The 21,131-nt window shown below is 36.0% G+C and overlaps 2 protein-coding genes across 2 annotated transcripts; both read left to right on the top strand.

The window, feature by feature from the left end:
• The first annotated feature begins 236 nt into the window (after positions 1 to 236).
• LOC131437105 (MAP kinase phosphatase with leucine-rich repeats protein 2-like) lies at positions 237 to 14,141 on the top strand. Its single transcript, XM_058606255.1, has 3 exons — positions 237 to 390; positions 458 to 685; positions 11,217 to 14,141. The coding sequence occupies exons 1-3, from the start codon at positions 254 to 256 to the stop codon at positions 13,048 to 13,050; spliced, it is 2,199 nt and encodes a 732-aa protein (XP_058462238.1). The 5' UTR covers positions 237 to 253; the 3' UTR covers positions 13,051 to 14,141.
• A 3,882-nt stretch (positions 14,142 to 18,023) lies between these two features.
• Positions 18,024 to 20,608, top strand: LOC131437940 (zinc finger protein 85-like). The gene is made up of 6 exons (XM_058607632.1): positions 18,024 to 18,273; positions 18,330 to 19,254; positions 19,312 to 19,424; positions 19,486 to 20,020; positions 20,098 to 20,332; positions 20,393 to 20,608. The coding sequence occupies exons 1-6, from the start codon at positions 18,200 to 18,202 to the stop codon at positions 20,587 to 20,589; spliced, it is 2,079 nt and encodes a 692-aa protein (XP_058463615.1). The 5' UTR covers positions 18,024 to 18,199; the 3' UTR covers positions 20,590 to 20,608.
• The last annotated feature ends 523 nt before the right edge of the window (positions 20,609 to 21,131 follow it).

The raw sequence follows: 21,131 nt of genomic DNA, 5'->3' as shown, positions 1-21,131 counted from the left end.
AACCATGCATTAAAATAAAATCGTGTTTCATAGTACAAGAATTCCTTCTATCGGCGGAATAATTAAACAGTGTGAAAAAGTTTTTTGACCAGAACATTTTTTCTACAAATAGTGGTTGCATCTTCATATCTTCAGATGTTTATATCAGGCAACCAAAAAAAATACCAATTCCAATGACCATCTACAATTCAATTTCACTGCATGAGGTTGTTATCATTGCTTCTTCATTAATATTGTCAATGAGTGGGATTCAATGAGAAGGCATCGCCGAGGGAGCGATCGTTTGAGTAGTGACCGGCCGATCGTTGGTTCATCAAGAACGGAGTGTTTTACCGGAACAGTCAAAATTCTTTTCTGCACAATGCAACATCGTTGGTTGCAGTGGTTTTGGTAATACGAATCATCGAAGATCGTTTGTGTGTGTGTTTCGTATAATCGCATTTTAAATCAATTTTAGTTTGTGCATAACGGTGAGATGGATATCTGCTCAAGTGAATTATGGAAACCAATATAACCAACAACAAGCGCTTGTTAGAACACAAGGGCAGCCGAGACCTTACCAACAAGGAACATATCAGCCTAATTGGGGTTATCAGCCAGCAGGAAGTGGTAATGCAGGATATTATAGACCTCCAAATAAAACCGTATCAAGCACTACGCCCAGCACAGACGCTGATTTAGATAGGTAAGTCAATCTTAACTAGCGCCAGTGAATTTGCTAACGATTACATCAAGTTATGACTTGAAAAACATTGTTTTGTTTTAAACTTAGTGATAAGACGGCTTTACCCTAGGTGTATTTACAAATAATTGACAAGGCCAATATTATTTATGTTGACTTCAAATGTATTAGCTACATTCGTAAAGTAAGGGCCTTTTTGTCATAAAAATTACAAACATATGAAACAGAAATTACCAGCACATTTAGTTTACTAACAGAAGCCTAATCTTTTTGCTACATAATTGCTGTTAACTTCTAAGCGCTTTTCGTTCCGTTTCACAAGCTTCCTTAATCCCTATGAAATATTGGCAATACGTTTGCGAACGGTTCAAACAAAACTAGTTCTTGTGAAAGAAGTTTTTTTTTTCGAGAACGATGTTCTCTAATAAGAAAAGCTTTATCACGAAATCTTCTCGTTTAGTCTTTGCCCAAACACACCAACTATCAAAAGAACGAACGAACTGCTCTGGGAAACTAGTTCCTTCAATAGAACTCTGCAGTGCTGAACGGTTCTTTGAAATGAACTGTTTTGCCCGTCTCTAGTCCCAATACATTGCAGCTCAATTTCAGCGAGTTGCACTAATTGACAGTTCAAAAGTTCATGCTGGAATTCTAGGAGGAGCTGGTCATTTACTAATTCTGAATATCTGAAAAATTTGAAGATTAAAATTTATGTACTCAGGTATATAAAAACTCTTTTTGTCAAAACTAATAATCAGCACGAAAACGTGAAAATCGGAGAAGAAGAAAACGAATTCATAATTCAGGTCGACTTTTTCCACACAATTCCAAAGCAACCGGTTGGAAAAGAAATTCGGTTGTTACACTGGAGTCCACATTGGTTCGGATTTCGTTCAGAATTCCACATGGAATTCCGAATAAAATATTTTCGCGCACTTGGATTTGAACTGGAATTCATTCCGAACTGATAATGAGGGCAATTATGTAGACATGTAGACGATCAGATCGCATTTTGTGTTCTACAACGCGAACTTCATCTTCGCGATTATCGTGGATATTTTTCACTGTACGCACAACCAGGCAATTGACTACTAAATCAAAACAACATCCGTTAGTTCACAATAAGCGGGTTTCAGCGCTCAAAATCAGCAAGTATCAACAATAATACGTTTCAACTTGAACTCATCACTTCCAAAAAAAATGGGTATATATAAAAAAAATGCAATTTGTTTGGCACGTTCCTTATGCCGTTATATATCTGAACCTATTTTTTTGTTTCTATTATAGAGGTTTTAACCTTAAGGTCATTTGCCTCTACGAGTCAGAAAAGCTTTCTGACCCTATGTGTGGCATTGTGAATCGAACCCATCACGCTATACCCGTCCCCATCTCTGAATCTAAAAATGACAATCATTTGATCTTTAGCCATCTCGAGAGAATTCAGCTGAAATGAAAAATGGTGTTTCATCGGCTACGTCACTTATACCATTATATTTCCAGGTGTGACAGCCAATTGATCTTCGAATTTGTTTTACGACTCAGGAGTAGCTCTCAAACGAGTCAAAGTTAGTAGCAATCGGCTTCTTCATTCCTGAGAAAATTGAACGGAGAGATAATAAATGCGTTCTGTCGGCTTCGTGACTTATACCATTATATATCCGGAACCGGAAGCGACCGTGAATTGATCTTCGAACTTGATTCACAACCCAAAAGTTTTGTTTTAAACGAGTCCAAGTTTGAAAAATCGGTTCAGCTATCTTCGTGAGACTTGAGCGGAGTGAAAACATCTTTGAAAGGCCCACACACATATACATTCACAGACATTTTCCGATCTCGTCGAGCTGAATGGTATAAAATACCCCTAGGTTCTCCGGAGTTTCGATCAAAAGTTGTTTTTTTAGCAATTCTACAACCTTTCTATAGAAAAAGGCAAAAACAGTACATTTTTAGTATTTTTATTCAGGCCTATTTCCGTACAAGGTTTATGTGGCCGATTGTGACGTTTTTTTAAATCAAAATTTTTTTCTTGTGTTGGATCTCATTGTCATCCTTATTCTAGGGGGAAAGGAGCTTCCATTTCCCTCCTGCGAGAATTTAAGGACACTTTGTTCGTGGCTCGTCTTGCCATCCATTGCCGCATCGGTGGTATTGTTGTTGATTTCTGTCTTCTTCTCGTTTTCCTTATTGGTCGCAGTCTTGAGTTCGTTGCTAGTTGCTGTAGATGCACCTTGTTGTACATTGGTTGCAGTTGCTGGTTGGTTGGAGTGTAAGTTGTTAACTGCAGCTGGTGTACTTTGTTCTATAGGGGATACTGATGGTTTCGTTGAAGGGTTGTCACAGGTGTACTGGGATTGCTTGGGGTTGGTGTGAAGGAAGCACCGTTGTCCTTTGGTATAGTTGTCTCTTTGTTCAATTTATCACATGGCTTACCGTAGTGAACAGCCTTTTTGACAATATTGACATGTGGCCATTTGATTGTCATAGGTAACAAGTGATTTACACGGGATTCTTGCATCCTGACCGAAAGTCACATAAGAAGGTACAGGCCTCTTCAAGCGCATGCGTAACAAACGTACGCCATAGTTTTGCGAATATAAGGATCTGTTGTACTTAATATTTTCGTGCTCCACATGGTGCACAATGTTATTGTCTTTTGCGAATTGAATTGCATCCAACTCTTTATAAAACTTGATGTAAACAACATTATTTGTCTTACTGTATTGAAGTAAATGCACACGTTTAATGTCAAGATGCATTTGTTCCTTAAGCAAACCTTCAAGTTCTCGTATCGAAGGTCGAATTTAGCACTGCCTGAAGTCAAAAATAATTGTATTCTTTCGTGGCGGCGGTAGCTTTTGTTCGTTTGGTTCACTCATTTCGAGATCGTTCTGTTGTTTAGTATACAATACTGTACTTGGTTTCTTCCGTTCCGAACGTAAGCGGTTTTGTTTTATCGACTGACTTGGATGAGATGTGAAAGCTAACTGGCGCATTTTATTTAAAAACAGTAAATAAAACCAAAAGAAAGAAATTATTACACGATTTATTTTCAAGAATCGTTTCTTTTTTCATTTCGCATTGGAAATAGGGTCACAAACTAACAGACAGAACACTCCAATTGAATTATTTAATCATTTTAACAGTCTTTTCTAATATTCCTTTAGTTGGGACAGTACTCGCATATGTCATGATGGCTCCATGTTATCCTTTCAAAAACATCCAGTCTGTTTTCTACACAGTGTGTATTTTTTCCATTCACCAACAGAGTTACCATTCATTCAGAATTATCTGATTTGTATACGTCCATGCGGATTTCATGCAGGATACAGTTTCAATACAAAATCGAATGTTTGTGTTAAGATATTTGTTTGCTTCCAGCCTGCCGCCTCTTAATTTCGGGTAAAAAATACCAACACAATCTTAAATAGCCTAGATTACAACAAGTTCATTTTACATCGGGCTCTATAATGAACTTTTTAAACATTCATTTCAAAAAACTAATAAATATTACAGCTATGTATATACCAATCGGTTTTTCGGTCATTTTTCTAAACAACGTTGAAAAAAATAAATTGTTTCCTTCAAACATCGCTAAAAAAGTTTAGTATATTATCAACGTAATCTCTTGCTTCCAGAGCCAGATAGTTAACAGTATATAACATTCCAAGTGAAAATATTATTTCCTGCACTTTTTTGGCATTGAAAGTGGCTTACTCTTGACTTTTAAAAATGCCTTACTCAACCCTTAGTCCCTTAGTCAACCCCTGGCTGTGAGAGAAGAAGGTATTTGACTAGTGAGTCGATGACGAAACTGAAAGTTACATCCATTCGCTCGCTTTATAGTCGCTTTTGTATATGTGCGGTGTGTTGACGCCATTTTCCGTCTGCTGCGCACCGTATTCAGTATAGTATTCTAACTTCCTAAAATCCTAACTTCAGAATCCTAGATTGCGTTCCACAATTATTCATCTATTTTTCATTTTCAAATTTGTGAATGAGAGTTTGAAAATTGCATTTTGAATGTCATCATGATCGGTTGTGTCTCGTACACAACCCTGTAATTGTTTGGAAAAACGGTTCGGAACGCGACCCAGATGACCAGAATGTGGAAAAAATGTGCCAAGGAAGTTGACTCCGTAGGTGTGCAGCGTTTGATGAGAGAAATTTTTTTCTTTAAAGTACAGTGAATTAGCTTTGTTTTGATGTATTAACCTTAGTTGTACGTCAATTCGTTACCGAGATACAGATGATTTTTTTTTATTTTGGATTCCAAATGGACATAGCTTTTGACAAACGTAGATTTTTGAGAATCCCCTCGCTCTTCCCAGTGAGTCTACGTGATTCATGTATGGCTCTTTATGTATCGTTCAATCACTACATCACTACATCACAAAATATAATTACATCATAGTTAAGTGAAAAGTTATGTCAGTATTTTCCAACCTACTTCTATTTAAAGCCTAATGTTATTTTAAATATTTCATTTAAAAAGATTGTGGGAGAGGATTTCTTTGATTATCAACTGATAAATCCTGCAAAGTTGAAAAATTTAATTAAAACAAAATCTTTACTTTGTAGTCCTTGAAAGGATCATGAACCTAATAAAAAATTTTCGAAAAAAATCTGAGCTCACTGTTCGTTGTATTCAAAATCAAATATTTGATACTGGAAATTCACGTAGATTGTTTGACGTTCGGTTAACTCACGTACATTGTATGTGATGATTCTATTCAAGGGGCAATTCACTCTAAACTCTAGACAATCAATACCCATGTCATTCCAAAATAATTTTCTCTAATCTCATTTAATCCCATCTAGTCTAGATAAGTTTGGGTAATTTAAAACTAATCCAACCTAATTCTGCCTAATCTTGTTTGAAGTGTATCTGTCATTCGAGCTCCCACGCAGAGATGCCATTTATACAGATTTTTACATTCGCATACAGATTTAATACAGAGTACAGATTTTATACAGATTTTTCAAATTAAATGCAGATTTATACAGATACCACAAAAAGTAAGAAAGAAATAATGAAACTTTTCCATCTGAGCGTGTTTGATTGCCCATATTAAAATGAAAATTTTTTCGTGCAGCTGTTTAATGATGATCGCTGAAATACATTTATATCATAATTTGAAACCAATTTGAATGATGTTCAAGGAAGTCATGGCGTCATGAAACTTTATTGTCAGACTGAAAAGTTGTATGACCTGACTTGACGTTGCGTATTGGGCGTTTGAATTCCATGTTTGAATTCCAAGTCATCATTTTCAAACAAAAAAGTATATGGATTTACAATTCAATTGTGGTTAATAACAAAAACAATTAAATTTCGTCGTTGAATGTTCTTGTCAGTGCGGCAAGGACTTACGATATAAAGGAATGCTCCTTGCATCTGCCATTCTACAACAATAATCTAATGAAATAACATCTTTAAACATAATTTTATTTCCGAAATTTCCATTCATTAGTGAATACAGATAAATACAGATTTTTATACAAAGCAATACAGATTTTATATGAAAATATCTGGCATCTCTGCTCCCACGTTTACAGCTTCTTATGTCAAAATAATGCTTTTCCAGATCTCGGCTAAACTTCTCTAATCCTATTCTAATCCAGCGAGATCCTGCTAAACTTTTTTACTCCTGGTAAAACTTGTTTGAGTTCAGACAAAGTTTAGAGTGATTTGCCCCTTGATTCTATTCAATTTAGAAAATGTTCGTGTAACATTCATTTTCATCACGTAATATGTTAAATTTGACGTGATTTTTTTGTGTGTAGAGTGTCTCAGACAGTCATCTGACACCGGTATGTCAGCACCAGTCATTTGAAAGTATACCGATTACGTTGAGCCCCTCGCGTTTCGGGTCCCAAACACTGCGATGTTTTGATACTCACTTGACGTCACAAAACACTATCTGCTGTATTTTAGGTAAACCGAAAAGTTATTGTGAGAAAATCGATCCAATAATCTCTAATATTCGTGTAATAAACAAGATAAACCATGAAACGATTGAATTACTAATTGTTTATTTTCTTACGTTGCAAACAACTAATTTTGAAGTTCTGATTTAGATCTCATCAAGACGGCGTCGTGACAGCGAGCCGGTCTCACAAGACAAGAATTAAAACTAAATCGAAGCTATCTGTAGAGTTTCACGTATGGATAGCAATATCCATACTAATGTCGTTTTCGCTTGATGCCAAACTCAACCCAGTTTCGCCCTTAGCTGCTGTCAAACCGTCAAAGCTAATTTCAACATTGTTGAAATGAAAATCGAGCCAGTTTCGAACCTGGTTTTTATATCAGGTTTGCTAAAACCCTTGTTTCTAAATGCGAACCCAACACAGTTTCATGAAAAGTGATTGTTTTATGAAGCTATCTGTGTTATGAAATTCAGTTTTATTTTCTCAAGTAAAAACTATATAACATTCAAACAGGTTGTTCAAAATTTTTAGTGTACACGCCTGCTTCGGTTGGCACATTGTCGCAAAACTGAATTACCGGTAGCGACACCTGTCAATGAAAAATGGAACAAAGAAAAGGATTATTCTTCCGAAAATTTTCCTATCGCAGACCCTGTCAGCTTGGAGCGAAGTCAATCTTCAGTTCAGCAACGCCATCGCACGGCATCACATTCAACATATCATGTGAATTGTATGGGTGCGCAACCTTGCTATTCAGGCGCGCACGAATTTGACATTTTTTTCCCCTACTTCTATGTATAAGATTCGATGCGGGCTCGTCTGGGGGCGACATGCTCGCAAAAAAGGATGTTGCCAATGATTTGTTCGGGAAATGTGAGAGCTGGATATCTTGTCAATATGATGTCTTTTAGAGATGTGCGAAACAACTCATACCGGTGAGCAGCTCCGAACCGAGCTCATCAGCTCATTTAGATTGAACTGATGGTTAGTTGTTAGCGCCGTTTTTCTTGCGCCGTTTTTCTTGCGCCGTTTCTCTTACTCCGTTTTTCTTTCATATGCATGATCGAAATCATTAATGCACAAAGAACAATGCTATGCGAACTAATTTGTGCGCGAATCATTATTATGTCACATTTGTTGGCATCCCTGAATGTACCGTAGCCTACTGCGTGAGAGGTAAAATTTCTTATTGACAATAGCTCATTCAATCTGTTAAAGAAGGATAGATACACATTTGGAAGAACGAACAAAAGCTCATGTACACATTTCTTCTCATTTATAACCCGCTCTTCAAGAGCCGAAGATCCGTTCAGCTCGTAGCTTGTTTCCACCTTACCAGTGCGGTGAACTGGTGAGCTGCGGTTCTTTTAAAAAGAGCTGTGAGCTGTCAGCTCACTTTAAAGATTCGATTCACTGGAGCAGCTCAGAAGCGAATTGCCCATCTCTAATGTCTTTGCCTATCGGCAATAGTGTTTTGCAACGATTTTTTGTTTATTCAATAGTACTAATATATATCAGAAATGAAAGCAAACTCGGAGTAGAAGAAAATCGATTTCAAAATGATTACTACTACTTTTTTAGTGTAAACTACGATTAAACATGGAAAATCTTCAGAAATGTGTGAAATTGGGTAAGGTCAGATTTTTCGGACCAACATTTTCGGATTTAAACAGAAACTAGTTCAATAATGATTTCTCGAGTACTAGAATGTATAGCAATCGAGTACCATTTATTTTCGAAATTTTATTGGTTATTTCCGGGAATTTGAAAAATGGTATTGAACCACGTATAATGCTCAATTCTAAATAAACGTTAGTTTTCGCACAATAAATTGAAATCAACATTACCACCTCAAAGTAAAAACTTTTTCTTCCACTTCTACTATCCTTTTTAGAAGAACTTGCCCGTTTCTATTGAAGAATCCAACCAACTCTTTTGAGATCGCTGCGCTGCCCGAGTGGCGAGCTTTGAACTAAGCGATGGTGATAATTTTCAGATTTTGCTTGAAGATTCGAACAAAATGCAGGGTTTTTATTTTTTTTCTTATGAATCGAATACTAACATACAAAATCGTGTGAAAATTTGGTAAAAAAAATCGATCATAAATGATTCAGTAACTTTTAGTGGTATGTTTGATTGATATTTATGGAGAAATCATAACATGAAACAACAAATTCGAAGAAGTGAGGTTGGGTACTGTTTTCATATCTGGGATATTCTATGTTTTTTGGGTTGGATTTTGAGAATAATTGATAAATTAAGATCAAAAGTTTCATGACTAGTCTATTTACTCATGTTTTATCATCCGAATCAAATCTCTATGTGAACTGAAAATTTCAAATTGCATCCGAGATTGTTAAGAGTATAGGACAATTTGAAATCATATGTTTGATGACAACACGTGAATAATCGTTTTTTTTACCCATATTTGTAAGGTTTTGTCATCTGCATTCTTTCAAACTCAAGTAAATTGAAAAATTCGTCAAAAAATTTTCTAAATACATGGGATATGCCAAAACAATCACCATAACGCTATCTCGTGGTGACCACACTGATTGGATTGTTCAATAGGAAATCGTAAAGAGGCGAAGTAATTAAAATTTTTCATACCGATTTGACAACTCTTGCTGAAAGTATCATCTTTAAACAAGCAGCGCCTCTACATTTCATTGCAGCATCATGGTGCCAATTGGTCTTCTAACGACAATTCGACATGTAGATGGTGCTGTTGTACAAACGATGATGTTTTCGAATGAAGCTGTCAAAATACATAGGAATGTTTATTTTTCAATGAATGTTTATTTATTTGCATTTGAAATTCGAATAATCAAAGATTATTCTGTTGTAATTAGGGAAAAAACATTGATTTCTATCAATTGGAATTTCAACCAATATTTTTCATATTCCGCTTGAGAACTCTTGCTGAAAGTATCATCTTTAAACAAGCAGCGCCTCTACATTTCATTGCCGCGTCATGGTGCCAATTGGCCTTCTAACGACAATTCGACATGTAGATGGTACTGTTGTACAAACGAAGATGTTTTCGAATGAAGCTGTCAAAATACATAGGAATGTTTATTTTTCAATGAATGTTTATTTATTTGCATTTGAAATTCGAATAATCAAAGATTATTCTGTTGTATTTAGGGAAAAAACATTGATTTCTATCAATTGGAATTTCAACCAATATTTTTCATATTCCGCTTGAGAATAAATCTAAGTTTTTTTGCTTTCAGAATGACCTACAGATTTATAATATTGACTTTACTTGCTGACACCGCTCTGAAATAATTGGTCTGGCCATTTATTCCACCCAGTTGTTGTTTAAACCTTTAATTTCGATTACGAAAATTGATGACATAACCTCACTTAGCATCAATATCTAAATATAGTTTAGTCACAGACTAACAGACAGGACACTCAAATTAGATTCTTCAATCATTTTAACGGTCATTTCGAAAATTCTTTTATTTGGGACAGTACTCACATGTGTCATGATGGCGCCACGTTACCCTATCAAAAACATCCTGTCTGTCATCTAGACTGCGTTTATTTTTTTCATTTACCAACAAAGTTGCCATTCATACAGAATTACCTGTAATGTATTGATTTGTATACGTCCATGCGAATTTCATGCAGGGTACAGATTTTATACAAATGGTTAAAACTGTATACATAATTGTGCCTACTTCTCATCCTCCAGCGCAATACAAAATCGAACCCGTTTTGTTACCATATTTACTTGCTTCTGGTCTGCCGCCACTTAATTTCGGGCGAAAACTACCAACACAATAAAAAATAGTCTAGATGAACAACGTTGAGTCAAATAAATGGTTACCTTCCAACATCGCGGAAAAGTTAAATATATTATCAACGTAATCCAATAATTTATTGTGACGATTCATTTTCAAATATTTTGATGAAATCAGGCGTCCCTGCAAGCAGCTGATCGGTGTTGACAAACGAGGGGAAACCAACTAGTAAAAAAATTTACATAACACAAGGGGTGTACAGATAGTAAATAGTTCGCGCAGTACAATATAGGTGGAACTAGTGCATCACGAAAAATTATTTTTATAAGAATTTACTCATACTGTCATGTCTGTTAGTCTGTGGTTTAGTATTGAAGAAATTAAGGGTTTACTTTTTATGCAAAAGTTGAATGAATGCAAAAGTTTTACCCATTCCGTAGATTTGTTTAGGGAAAAAATACTATGTTAGTAACTATTTCCGCTTTAAATGCTCGATTCCTATATTGCTCTATGTAATAATTTGCTAACATCATCCTTTTCTTGGTCCATAAAGTGAAACATAGAAGGCGCGGAGTTGATTTGAGTTTTGCGTTTAAAAGCCAATTGGAATTACATTCAACAATGTATTGTTAAAAATTACAACCTTTAAAATTTTCCAAATCAGTTGACGGATCAGAATAAAATTCACACTTTTTTACAACGTCACTTGTACAAACATTCCTCGTCTTATGAAACCTTTCATTTAAATCAAAGTATTTCAAAAATCTTTTTAAACCAGCTAACATTAGGAAAAAGGCTGTCGTAGAGATATGCACATTTTACACATACTAATGAATAATGTCTATTTACAGGTTACCAACACGGTATATTTGTACCATTGTTACGGAGCATTACGACTGTCAAATAAAGGACGTCCATCTGAAACAGGGACATTTGGCCATATTTGGTTTGGAACACAATGCGCAGAAAGCTATAACTTTCCAGGACTCCGACATGGAGTATCTGCCGAAAAGCCTTATCGATGCGTTCCCAGAAATGGACCTCCTGAATTTAGAAGAGCTTCAAATTACTACTATCGAAACAAATGCTTTCCAAAACGGACGAAAGTTAACATCACTTTATTTAGGTAGTAACAAATTGGCTGAAATCACTCAAAATACTTTTGAGGGTGCTGGAAGCATGTCTTTGTTGGATCTCTCGAATAATTCTATTCAATCTATTGATGAATATTCTCTATACAGTTTGCCTCAACTTACCGAGCTCAATGTTGAAACCAATCAACTTGTGAAGTTGCCAAATCTTAACAACCCAAAACTACAGTTTATCAATGCCTCCCACAACAATTTAGCGAGTGTCAGAGACAATCAATTCTATCCAAATCCCATGTTGCAGTCTGTCGATCTTTCCTATAATCGCATCCACCATTTTAACATGAGACCACTCAACGACAAAGTAGATCTTCAATTTATTGACGTAAGCTATAACAATCTGATCGAACTTCATATCCCCAATCACGTGTTGACGTTAAAAGCGAACAACAATTCAATCGAAGGACTAACAACTGATCGCTGTATTGTCGAATATATCAATCTTTCCAACAATAATCTAAAAGACGTACAAGGTTTGTGGAAATGCAATCAAATAAAATATTTGGACTTGTCTTACAACCTACTGGAAGAGTTTAACTTTGACCATGCTTCCGGAATGGTCGCACTAACCGAACTGAATTTGGCGCATAACCATTTGTTCCAATTTTTTGCGCAACCTAAGTTAAAACTAAATTTAAGATTTTTGGATCTTTCTCATAACTATCTCAGTTTTGGACCGAAAACTACGGCTTTCAACCAACTCCAAGAGCTTCGACTGCAGCAGAACGAGTTGATTAAGTTCGACTTCAGCGGTATGTTGGTCCTACAAACGATCTACGCTGCTGGCAACGAATGGAGCTGCAGTGATGTACAGTCGTTGACGAACAAGGTGGCAGATCTTGAATACGAGCACTGCGGAGATGGTTTCCACATCTCTGCTGGTATATGCTGTCGAGAGTACAATCGTCCTTACAATGATCGATTGAATGAGGTTCTAACTGAGACATTCTTTCACGAGCATCAAAATAAGGAGAACTTGAAGAAACAATGTGGTTCACATCAATTTGATGTCCAAACCATGAGTCCTCATGATATTGCTAAAATTCAAGAAATGGCAGCCAAAGCTGATGCTGATCAGAAACAACTTCTTGAAGAACTAATTGCATTGAAAGAAAAGCAGAAAAAAGTCACAGATGACGTGCAAAAGTTCGATTCGCAACGTTCGTCACTAAACACAAAACACGCGAATTTAACCAGCTATATTGAAAAACTCAGGAGTACCTATAAAGTAGAAAACGAGGGACTTATCAGTTACAAGGAAAAGCTTAGCCGAGTACTGAAATTTGTGAAAGAAAGAAATGAGTTTTATCATAACATTCTTGAGGAACGACGAAACACTCTCAGTGAGGTCAACAATCAGATGGAAGATCTGCAGAGGAAAAAATTGGAATTGGAGTCAGTTGTGACCGAGAAGGAAAGTGAACTTGCCTCAATAAAAGAAAATGAGATTAAATTTAGAAAGGAAAAGGAAAAATTGGAAAGGAAAGTCAATAGGAATGCCCCAAGTATACATGGAACATCTGGAAGAATCGCCTGAAAGGTTCGGTAGAACTGTCATTGAGCTCAGAAAAAATTTAATTCATGTTTAGGATTTTCAAAAATCACGCAATCGTATGATTCTACCCAATAGAATAAGTTTTCCTGAATAAAAAAAACGATTTTAGTTTTATTCATTTAAGGCCTTTTCAAGATGTAGCCCGACGCATCGAAAAAATATTCATACAGAGAAGTTTGCAGGGTTACATAATAAATAGAGAAAAACCTATGAAAAAACCTTTCCCGTTTTGCATTGAAAAACACTGTTGTAGTGGATTGCTCTGGTTTTCCACGTTCAACCAGAAATGCAATATTCTGATTATGTTTCATTACCATTTCCACTCGAACGTACAAAACCAGAGTAATTCACGCCACCAGTGTTTATCAATAAAAAACGCCATTAGATTACTTCAATCGAAATTTCTACGTTTAAATTGATACATACATATTTTTGGTTTACTTTGAGTGTCAAACTATGTACGTTGTACTTCAAATAAATCTGAATTATTCGGCTGTTGTTTGTCCCGGTTTGAAAGTATTTTTAAAAAATATCAGTTCGGATGTTAGATGATCCAGCATGACAGTTGAACACTTTTAGGTAAATTCGACCATATTATAAAGCCTGTTTCATTGTCCCGGGTTTACGGTTCAATGCATAGGGCACTGATATTACAAGCCAGTTGTCGTATGTTCGAGCCCCGACCTGGAAGGATAGTTATTATCAGTACACGCATGGAGAAATATTGTAAATGTAACTAAATTTGGGCTTCACGCCACCATTTATTTTATTGAAATAGTGACAAAAAAATTTGGTTGAACATAGCAAATATTGTTGCTTGAAACAACAAAACTAGATGTTTGATTTTGCTCAGCGGATTAGTTTGTTTCAAGAAATATTTCAATAAAACTAACAAACATTTTACAGGTATGTTTCTGCCAATTTCTTCACAAACTGTTCCATAGTAACTTCAACTTGCAAAATCAGTTTAAAGTGAACTAATTTCAGATCAAGGTAATATTTGTAGTGCTTTGAATTTATAAACTTGACGGTTAATAGAAAATAAATGATAAAATATTAACTTAATATCTCAACCTATGCTTTTGTTTGTTAAAATCATTCTTTTTTGTTTGTTTTTAAGAGTAAAGAAAAGCCCCAAAAAGAAGAAATATGCAGATACAATTTCACTTTTGAAACGCTTACAAACTTTTCTGTTCATTCACAGTTGAAAATACAACTATGGTTTATAAGAGATAAAACTTATAAGGTTCATTTGAACAATTGAACTTTGTTGTATCAATACACAAATAAGACCACAGATAAAATGAATCAATTTTTTTCTTATCATAAAAGTAAAGCAGAATTGAATCAACAAAGATATTGTCAATAAAATCAACTCTACTTCTATTAATACGCAATGAGGTCAAATTCCACGCAAAAGCCTGCGATCGCAAAACAAACGAAATGTTAGTTTTGATTAGTTAAAATTTGATACAACTAATCGATTGTTGTTTTTTCGAAACTGCATCACAAAAGGGTAATGAAACGTTACAGTTGAGAAATGACTTACCATCTAAATGGATGATGAATCGTTTCAATGTGGTGTCATTCATCAGACCCTGTCAACTTGGACCGGAACAGAGTTGAAACTGTTTCTTTTTATAATCTGTATTTGGCGGAAAAATCTATCTGTACCATATCAATCTCGAAAAATCCAAAATCGATTTAGTGGGAATACTGATTTTTCGAGCAAACAAAAAAAAGTCGCTCAACCTGGTTTACCCCTATAGAACCAAACACAAAAACTCAAAATCGGTATTTATCTGTATGAAAATTTAATTATCGGTATTTTTAGAGAGCATATCTGTATTCGTGTATCGAGGCAAAAAATCGGTATAAGCGGCCCTTACACTGGACAATAAGTATTGTCAATACCATCAATCCAATTGGCTTGATAACTTGAGTCTGAGTTTTTCGAGAAATTCAAGCGCTTGGCGCTTTAAATATTGCAAATGATTATTAAAATATTGAGAGAAGAGATCATTGCACATATTTAACAGGTCATTGCACATATTTTTGTCAATCCAATGAAGTTTCCATTACACGATCAAAAGTATTGTCTCGTGTAAGGGCCACTATAAATACCGATAAATGCAATGTCAATGTCATCGCATGGCATCACATTCAACATATCATATCAATTGTATGGGTATGAAGTGCTGCTATTTTGGCGCGCTAGTATTTGACATTTCTCTCGTCTATTTGTATGTACGAGTTTCGATGTGGACTCGCTTGAGAGCGCTATGTTCGCAAAAGAGCATTCGCTTATAATTTTTTCGTAAATTTTCGTTTATTCAATAATACAAATAAACATCAGGAATAAAAATTAGTTCGGAGCGTAAGATAATTAATTTCTTTGCCAATTAGCAATTTTACCTGACGCTCCATCTAAGTCTCATTATAGTAGGGAATAGTACACAGCCCTTGTTGACTCTTCATGTCCAACTCTAGGAGCATTTTTGAAGACGGCGAACTGCAAAGAGTATAATCTGTGATAGTAAAATGAAAAAAATGCATTATCAAAAACATTTCTATATTCATAGCTCACAAATAAGATTTAAGCACTCACCTTCATTATTGCATGCACTCATGATGGCCATTTGAATGTTCCACTTTCCTTATCTGCTCTTAAGGAATGGCATTGAGGGCACGAAATTTGAATTTTTTTAGTTGTTCACAATTTCCTCAAATATTTTGTTAATTTATTGTGGCTCCTTGGTTACTAGTTCGTAGCAACTTAACCAGTGTTGCTCGAGAAGATTCTTTTTATTGTTTTCAAGGGGCTGTTATATTTTTGGTAACTGGCGGTAAATCGCTCACAGACACTTTTTATTTCAATTTTTCTTCGGAGTGTCTGGTCGTGTCGTCGGTTGAATTTTACACGAACTCTTATGGGGAACTCATATAATTTCAATTATATTGTAGAATTTTAAGATCTGTTACAAGAACTGTTCATTTCCATTAAAATTAACAATGAATTAAAATGCACATTCAAATTTCAGAGCAAAATCATTTTGTTCAGCGATGATTTTCATTCGAAATCAAAAAAATTGTGATTTCTTGTTGCAATTTCGTTCGGTTTTAAGTTCACTGGAAGAAAGTACCTTCCGTCGAGCATCGCATCTGCACTTCATTCCAACCCTAATGTGCCAATCATCTCTTCCCGAGCAGCGCCTCTGAATGTCATTTTCAATGGATGTGCGTCAAACTTCTGGTTGGTGCAGCGCTGCCAACTATACCGATTTATCGGTACTCGTTATATGCTCTATTAAAATACCGATAATACAATCTTCATACAGATAAATACTGGTCTTCAGTTTTTGTGTTTGGTTCCATCGAGATAGATATTGTATACACACTTAATTGCTTATTCGAAGTTCGGTAAAATTTAGTGCTGGTCCATCCATCAAAACTAGTATTTTGCGGAACAGTATGCTTTTTGGAATATTTAAACTGTATGCAGCTAATAGAAAAACAAGAATTCAGCACTTGTTCGAAAGATTACTGAGTACTGATTTAATCAGCTAACTAGATTGTATTTGCTGCTGTCAAATTGTTCTGTAAAATAAATGCTGAGCCTACAGCTAGTATTTCTATTTTGCGGAATGTTCGTTCTTATTTTGCCGAATTGTTGTAAACTTGTATAAATATGTATCAAATGTGAAGTTTAGTGCTTGTATTGAACCCGCCATTTTGCAAGTTGGATTTCAAAATTTACTAAATGGATAAAATCTTAAACACCATTGGTGATTGTGATGCAGAAGCAATGCAAATGCTTGGTAAGCATGCTTGCTGTTCAAAACTTTTTTTTGTACCTGATAATTTTTTATAGACGACACCATATCTTGTTTTTTCTGTCGTCGCCTCATTCCGGGATATGTCGAAGGCTTGGGCAAGCACATTGAAGATGGTAAATATATATAATATATTTAAATATTGCCGATCGCCATACACGTATTAATATTTCTTTAATAGATTTTCTGCGAACGTCATTCGTCAGAAGAGCCCAAGTCGAGGAGCTAGGAGAGCTAGTGATGAGAATCCTGCGAAAGAAAATTTGTTAAAAGGATTCATAAAATGGACAAAGGTAATCATATTTTTTGTTTTAATGAGTATTTTGTAACGTTAATTGATGTTTACAGTCGGAAGATGCATACCCCACCAAAAGTAATGTTTCTCTGGTTTATGTGAAGGCGTTTTTTCAGACATAGGCTCTAGTGCTGCAATATCATGGAATCAGCATTCAATTATGTTGGAGCCAGATTTAAGGAAATGTTTTCAAGTGTTAATTGATTTTTTTTTCGTATTCAATGCCGATATACAGCCGACAGACAAACAGTTTTATGTTTTTGTATCATACAACTTGCTTGGACTCGGACATCTAACAACGACTGGCGAGCGATTAATGCAAACTATTCAGTAATTGATTTTTCTTTTGTAAATTACATTGATTCAAACCTTAAAGAAAAAATAGAGTGCTTAGGTTAAGCATGAATAACATCGCCATTTTATTATTTGTAAAAAAAACATAGATTCTGCTATTGACGCAATTTGTTAAAGATGCTTACTTGGTCAGTTATGTTTATGTTATATTACATACCTAATTTACCGAAAAATATTGCTAAAAATTACCGATCAGTCGCCATGGAAACAAATTAGTCGGTAAAATTTGACAGGTGGTAAAAAACCGAACATTCGTCATCTATTTTAATTGCGGAACTGATTACCGAACACTCAGCTGTTCTAATTTCGTCAAAAATATTACTGAGTTCGTTAAACCAATTTAAGTGTGTAGACATTTGATTTGTCCGTCACAGATTTTTGAAAAAAAAATAGTTGGCAGCTCTGGGTTGATGAACAAATTGGTTAATGAATTCACGCTAGTTGGGAATCATGTGACAGTTGACAGCTCAACTGCCAGCATTGTCTTTCTATTTACGTTGTTTTGGTAAATATTGGGAATGATGTGTAAAACGCATTCCAAAATACGTCGTTTACAATTGAACAAAATGTTCAAACAAATTTGATTTGTTTCAAGAAAACACAAATTGTTATATGTCAGTTATTTATCAATATCAACATTATCGGTAAAATGATGCGATGCTGTATTCTGAGTTGCGATACGGACGAGAATGTCGTCAATTCAACATCCGCTTTCTTTGTTGGGTAATATTTTCATTGATATCGTAGAACCAATTGTCCTGACCGGTCGTTCGTTGTAGATTTCCGACGGATCCCGTATTACATAGAAAATGGATAAATATTCTTGTCACAAATCATTTACTTCTCGACGAATACATTAATGAAAGAACAAAAATTTGCAGTTGCCATTTTGGCGAAGAAGACTTCGGGAAACATCCTGTTCACGGCTATCGGTTTCTACTTCCTACTGCTGTACCATCGATTTTCACGTTAATTGAAGAAGATTCCTCCACAAATCTTGTTCTAAGTGATATAGATGCCAATGATCTAGTGGCTGATGAATCAAATTTGGCAGCTTTCACTGAATCGAAACAAACAATTTACGAGATAAAGCAACCGCCGGAAGATTTTGAACCGGACAACATGTCTGCCACATCAATGAGTGATCTGGAACAAACAACGGAAACGATCGGGATCGAATACGCCAACGGAAAGTACTACTTTTTGCAATCAGACGATGAGTGCGCGGACGATTTAATCGAACAAGACGATAAGTCTGATTGTAGAACAGTCGCTTCATTTTTACTTCCGAACAGTGCTTCGTATAATCAGATCGAAAGCAGCAATACCATTACTGGTAATGATTTTGACAATTCTACCCTTCCAAATAGCGATTCAGATCTGAAACAGACGGAAATAGGCCCGGCCAGTCCAACTGATCAAATCGTTGAAGAAACATGTGCTGACAGTATGATTCAATTCGCCAGTAGCGTAGAGCCATCGGAATGTTCTAGCACTAATTATTCCGAGCTAAAATCAGTCACCGAGCTTGTGCTGGTTAAGGAAGAACTCAATGACGGCAATGATTCTTTGATCGAATTTGTTGAAGATGACGGACTAGCGACTACCGGAGCTCGATCACCTGAGACGGAGTACGGTACTGTGGAGATGCTTGAGGAGGACGAATCACAGTCGACAGTTCGGAGAAGGGGAGCTAGAATCGACGTGAGTTGTTTATGTCGTTTCGTTCTTATCTGCTAATGCTCTATATCTTGTTTTCAGAAACATTTTTGCAAAACATGTGGCAAAGGTTTCCCTTACGAAAGTGGTCTTAAGAAACACGAATTTGTGCACAACGGCGAGAAGCCACACACTTGTGGTATTTGTGGGAAAGGGTAACGATCAACGGAAGATCATTAAATTTAGCATCAAGTATTAATAATACCAAACTTTTAGCTTTTCTCAAAAGGTTAATCTTACCATCCATTCCCGTCGCCATACAGGTGAAGAAACGGTGAAAAAATTTGCTTGTCCGTTCTGTGATAAAAAATGTACGCGTATGAGCGAACTGAAAGTTCACGTTAAAACCCATTGGAGAAAAATGCCTCACCCGTGTCAGCTTTGTATGGAACGGTTCGCGGAAGTCACTACCTACTACGAGCATCTGAAAACCCAGCACAAGGACGAACTGACACTTCAGGAGTGTATCGATATGATAGCACAGAGCGAAAATGCTGAACTGATCGTGCAGAATGACTCCTACTCGGTCAGTGGTGACGATGGGAGCTTCATATGCGCGGTTTGTCTTAAAACCTTCCGTAATGAGAGGCTACTCCGAAAGCATAAGCGGAAAATACACCCCAAGGTGTTTGTTTGCTCTGAATGTCCCAAGCGGTTTCTCTACAAAAGTTTGTTGGATAAGCATATGCGGGTTCATACTCAGGAGAAACCGTTTCAGTGTCAACAATGCGAGAGATCTTTTTCTCAAAAGGTAATTATCGATGCAATCTTTGCTTTCGGACGATAGTCTAGTTCTGAACAAACATAATTTCTGTGCCTATTTCTCAGGTAAACCTCGAGGTACATCTCTTCAAAAGACACAACATTCGTGTGAGAAACGCTTTAAGGAAAACTAACACCTGTGAATTTTGCAACAAGGTTTTCGATCGTCCCTCTACGCTGCAGGTCCATATACGGACACATACCAAAGAACGTCCATTCTTCTGTAGCGATTGTCCCAAAACGTTCGTATCGAATAGTGCCCTTGCATCGCACATTAAGTACAATCACCGAGGAGAATCTTGTAAGGCTTTTGATTGCTCACAAATAACATTAACAACTCATCCGTTTCGATACGTTCTAGTACTACTGCAACCGTCGCAACGAAACTCGGCAGACAAATCGGATAACATCAGCTTGAATACGTGTGATGAATCCACCGACGCCACAAACATGATTCTAGTTGCTTCCGGAGATGATACTCAAATGGTACAATATTCAATAGAATTTTTTAATTCAATCGAATCCGTGAGCTCACTATGTAATAATGACACAATTTGAAATATATTATTGCATGGAAAAAAAATGGATTGTTTTGTTATGCTATCTATTGTCTTGCTATTTTATCATGCTATCTATTGTCTTTTAACGATCCAATTGACAGTACAAGTATAAAACGTCCGATTTTGAGTAGGTATTTATTTGTGGAATTTATGTGTTTTCCATTCGATTCCAATTAACAGTCATTTCGGGACTTTGTTGCCTTCAAATAACGCATTTAATCCGACATTCTCTTATGACACTTTGATGAAGATGAAATGGAGGCATTCTTTCGTCGATGCATTTGAAGAAACTTCAACGCGGTTAGCTGGATTGGAACGTGATCGGAAATTGCACTGGCTGGTAGCATTTGATTTTGTTCAATATCCCAAAACAGGGCTTAAATTGTCACATATTTTCATTGAAAGAATCCAATCCAACTGTCTCGTGTTCGTATTTTTAATTGTATCATTCGTAAATCATCGCATGTAAAATAAACAAAGAGATACGAAGCATTTTCGTCTCTCACTGCAACAAAATGCCAACGTAACTCGTTCCCCTTT

This window comes from Malaya genurostris, chromosome 3 (genome assembly GCF_030247185.1).
Source record: "Malaya genurostris strain Urasoe2022 chromosome 3, Malgen_1.1, whole genome shotgun sequence".
Lineage (NCBI taxonomy): Eukaryota > Metazoa > Arthropoda > Insecta > Diptera > Culicidae > Malaya > Malaya genurostris.
The sequence above is the reverse complement of the archived record's forward strand: the minus strand, read 5'-3'. Positions and strand labels throughout refer to the sequence as shown.

What these genes read in the sequence shown, in the direction of transcription:
- LOC131437105 (XM_058606255.1), top strand. Translation starts at nt 254, where the DNA reads ATGAGAAGGCATCGCCGAGGGAGCGATCGTTTGAGTAGTGACCGGCCG. An exon ending in CGTTGGTTGCAGTGGTTTTG is followed by an intron (nt 391 to 457) that starts GTAATACGAATC and finishes AATCAATTTTAG; the next exon opens with TTTGTGCATAACGGTGAGAT. An exon ending in ACAGACGCTGATTTAGATAG is followed by an intron (nt 686 to 11,216) that starts GTAAGTCAATCT and finishes GTCTATTTACAG; the next exon opens with GTTACCAACACGGTATATTT.
- LOC131437940 (XM_058607632.1), top strand. Translation starts at nt 18,200, where the DNA reads ATGATGCGATGCTGTATTCTGAGTTGCGATACGGACGAGAATGTCGTC. An exon ending in TGTGGTATTTGTGGGAAAGG is followed by an intron (nt 19,425 to 19,485) that starts GTAACGATCAAC and finishes CCAAACTTTTAG; the next exon opens with CTTTTCTCAAAAGGTTAATC. An exon ending in CAATCACCGAGGAGAATCTT is followed by an intron (nt 20,333 to 20,392) that starts GTAAGGCTTTTG and finishes GATACGTTCTAG; the next exon opens with TACTACTGCAACCGTCGCAA.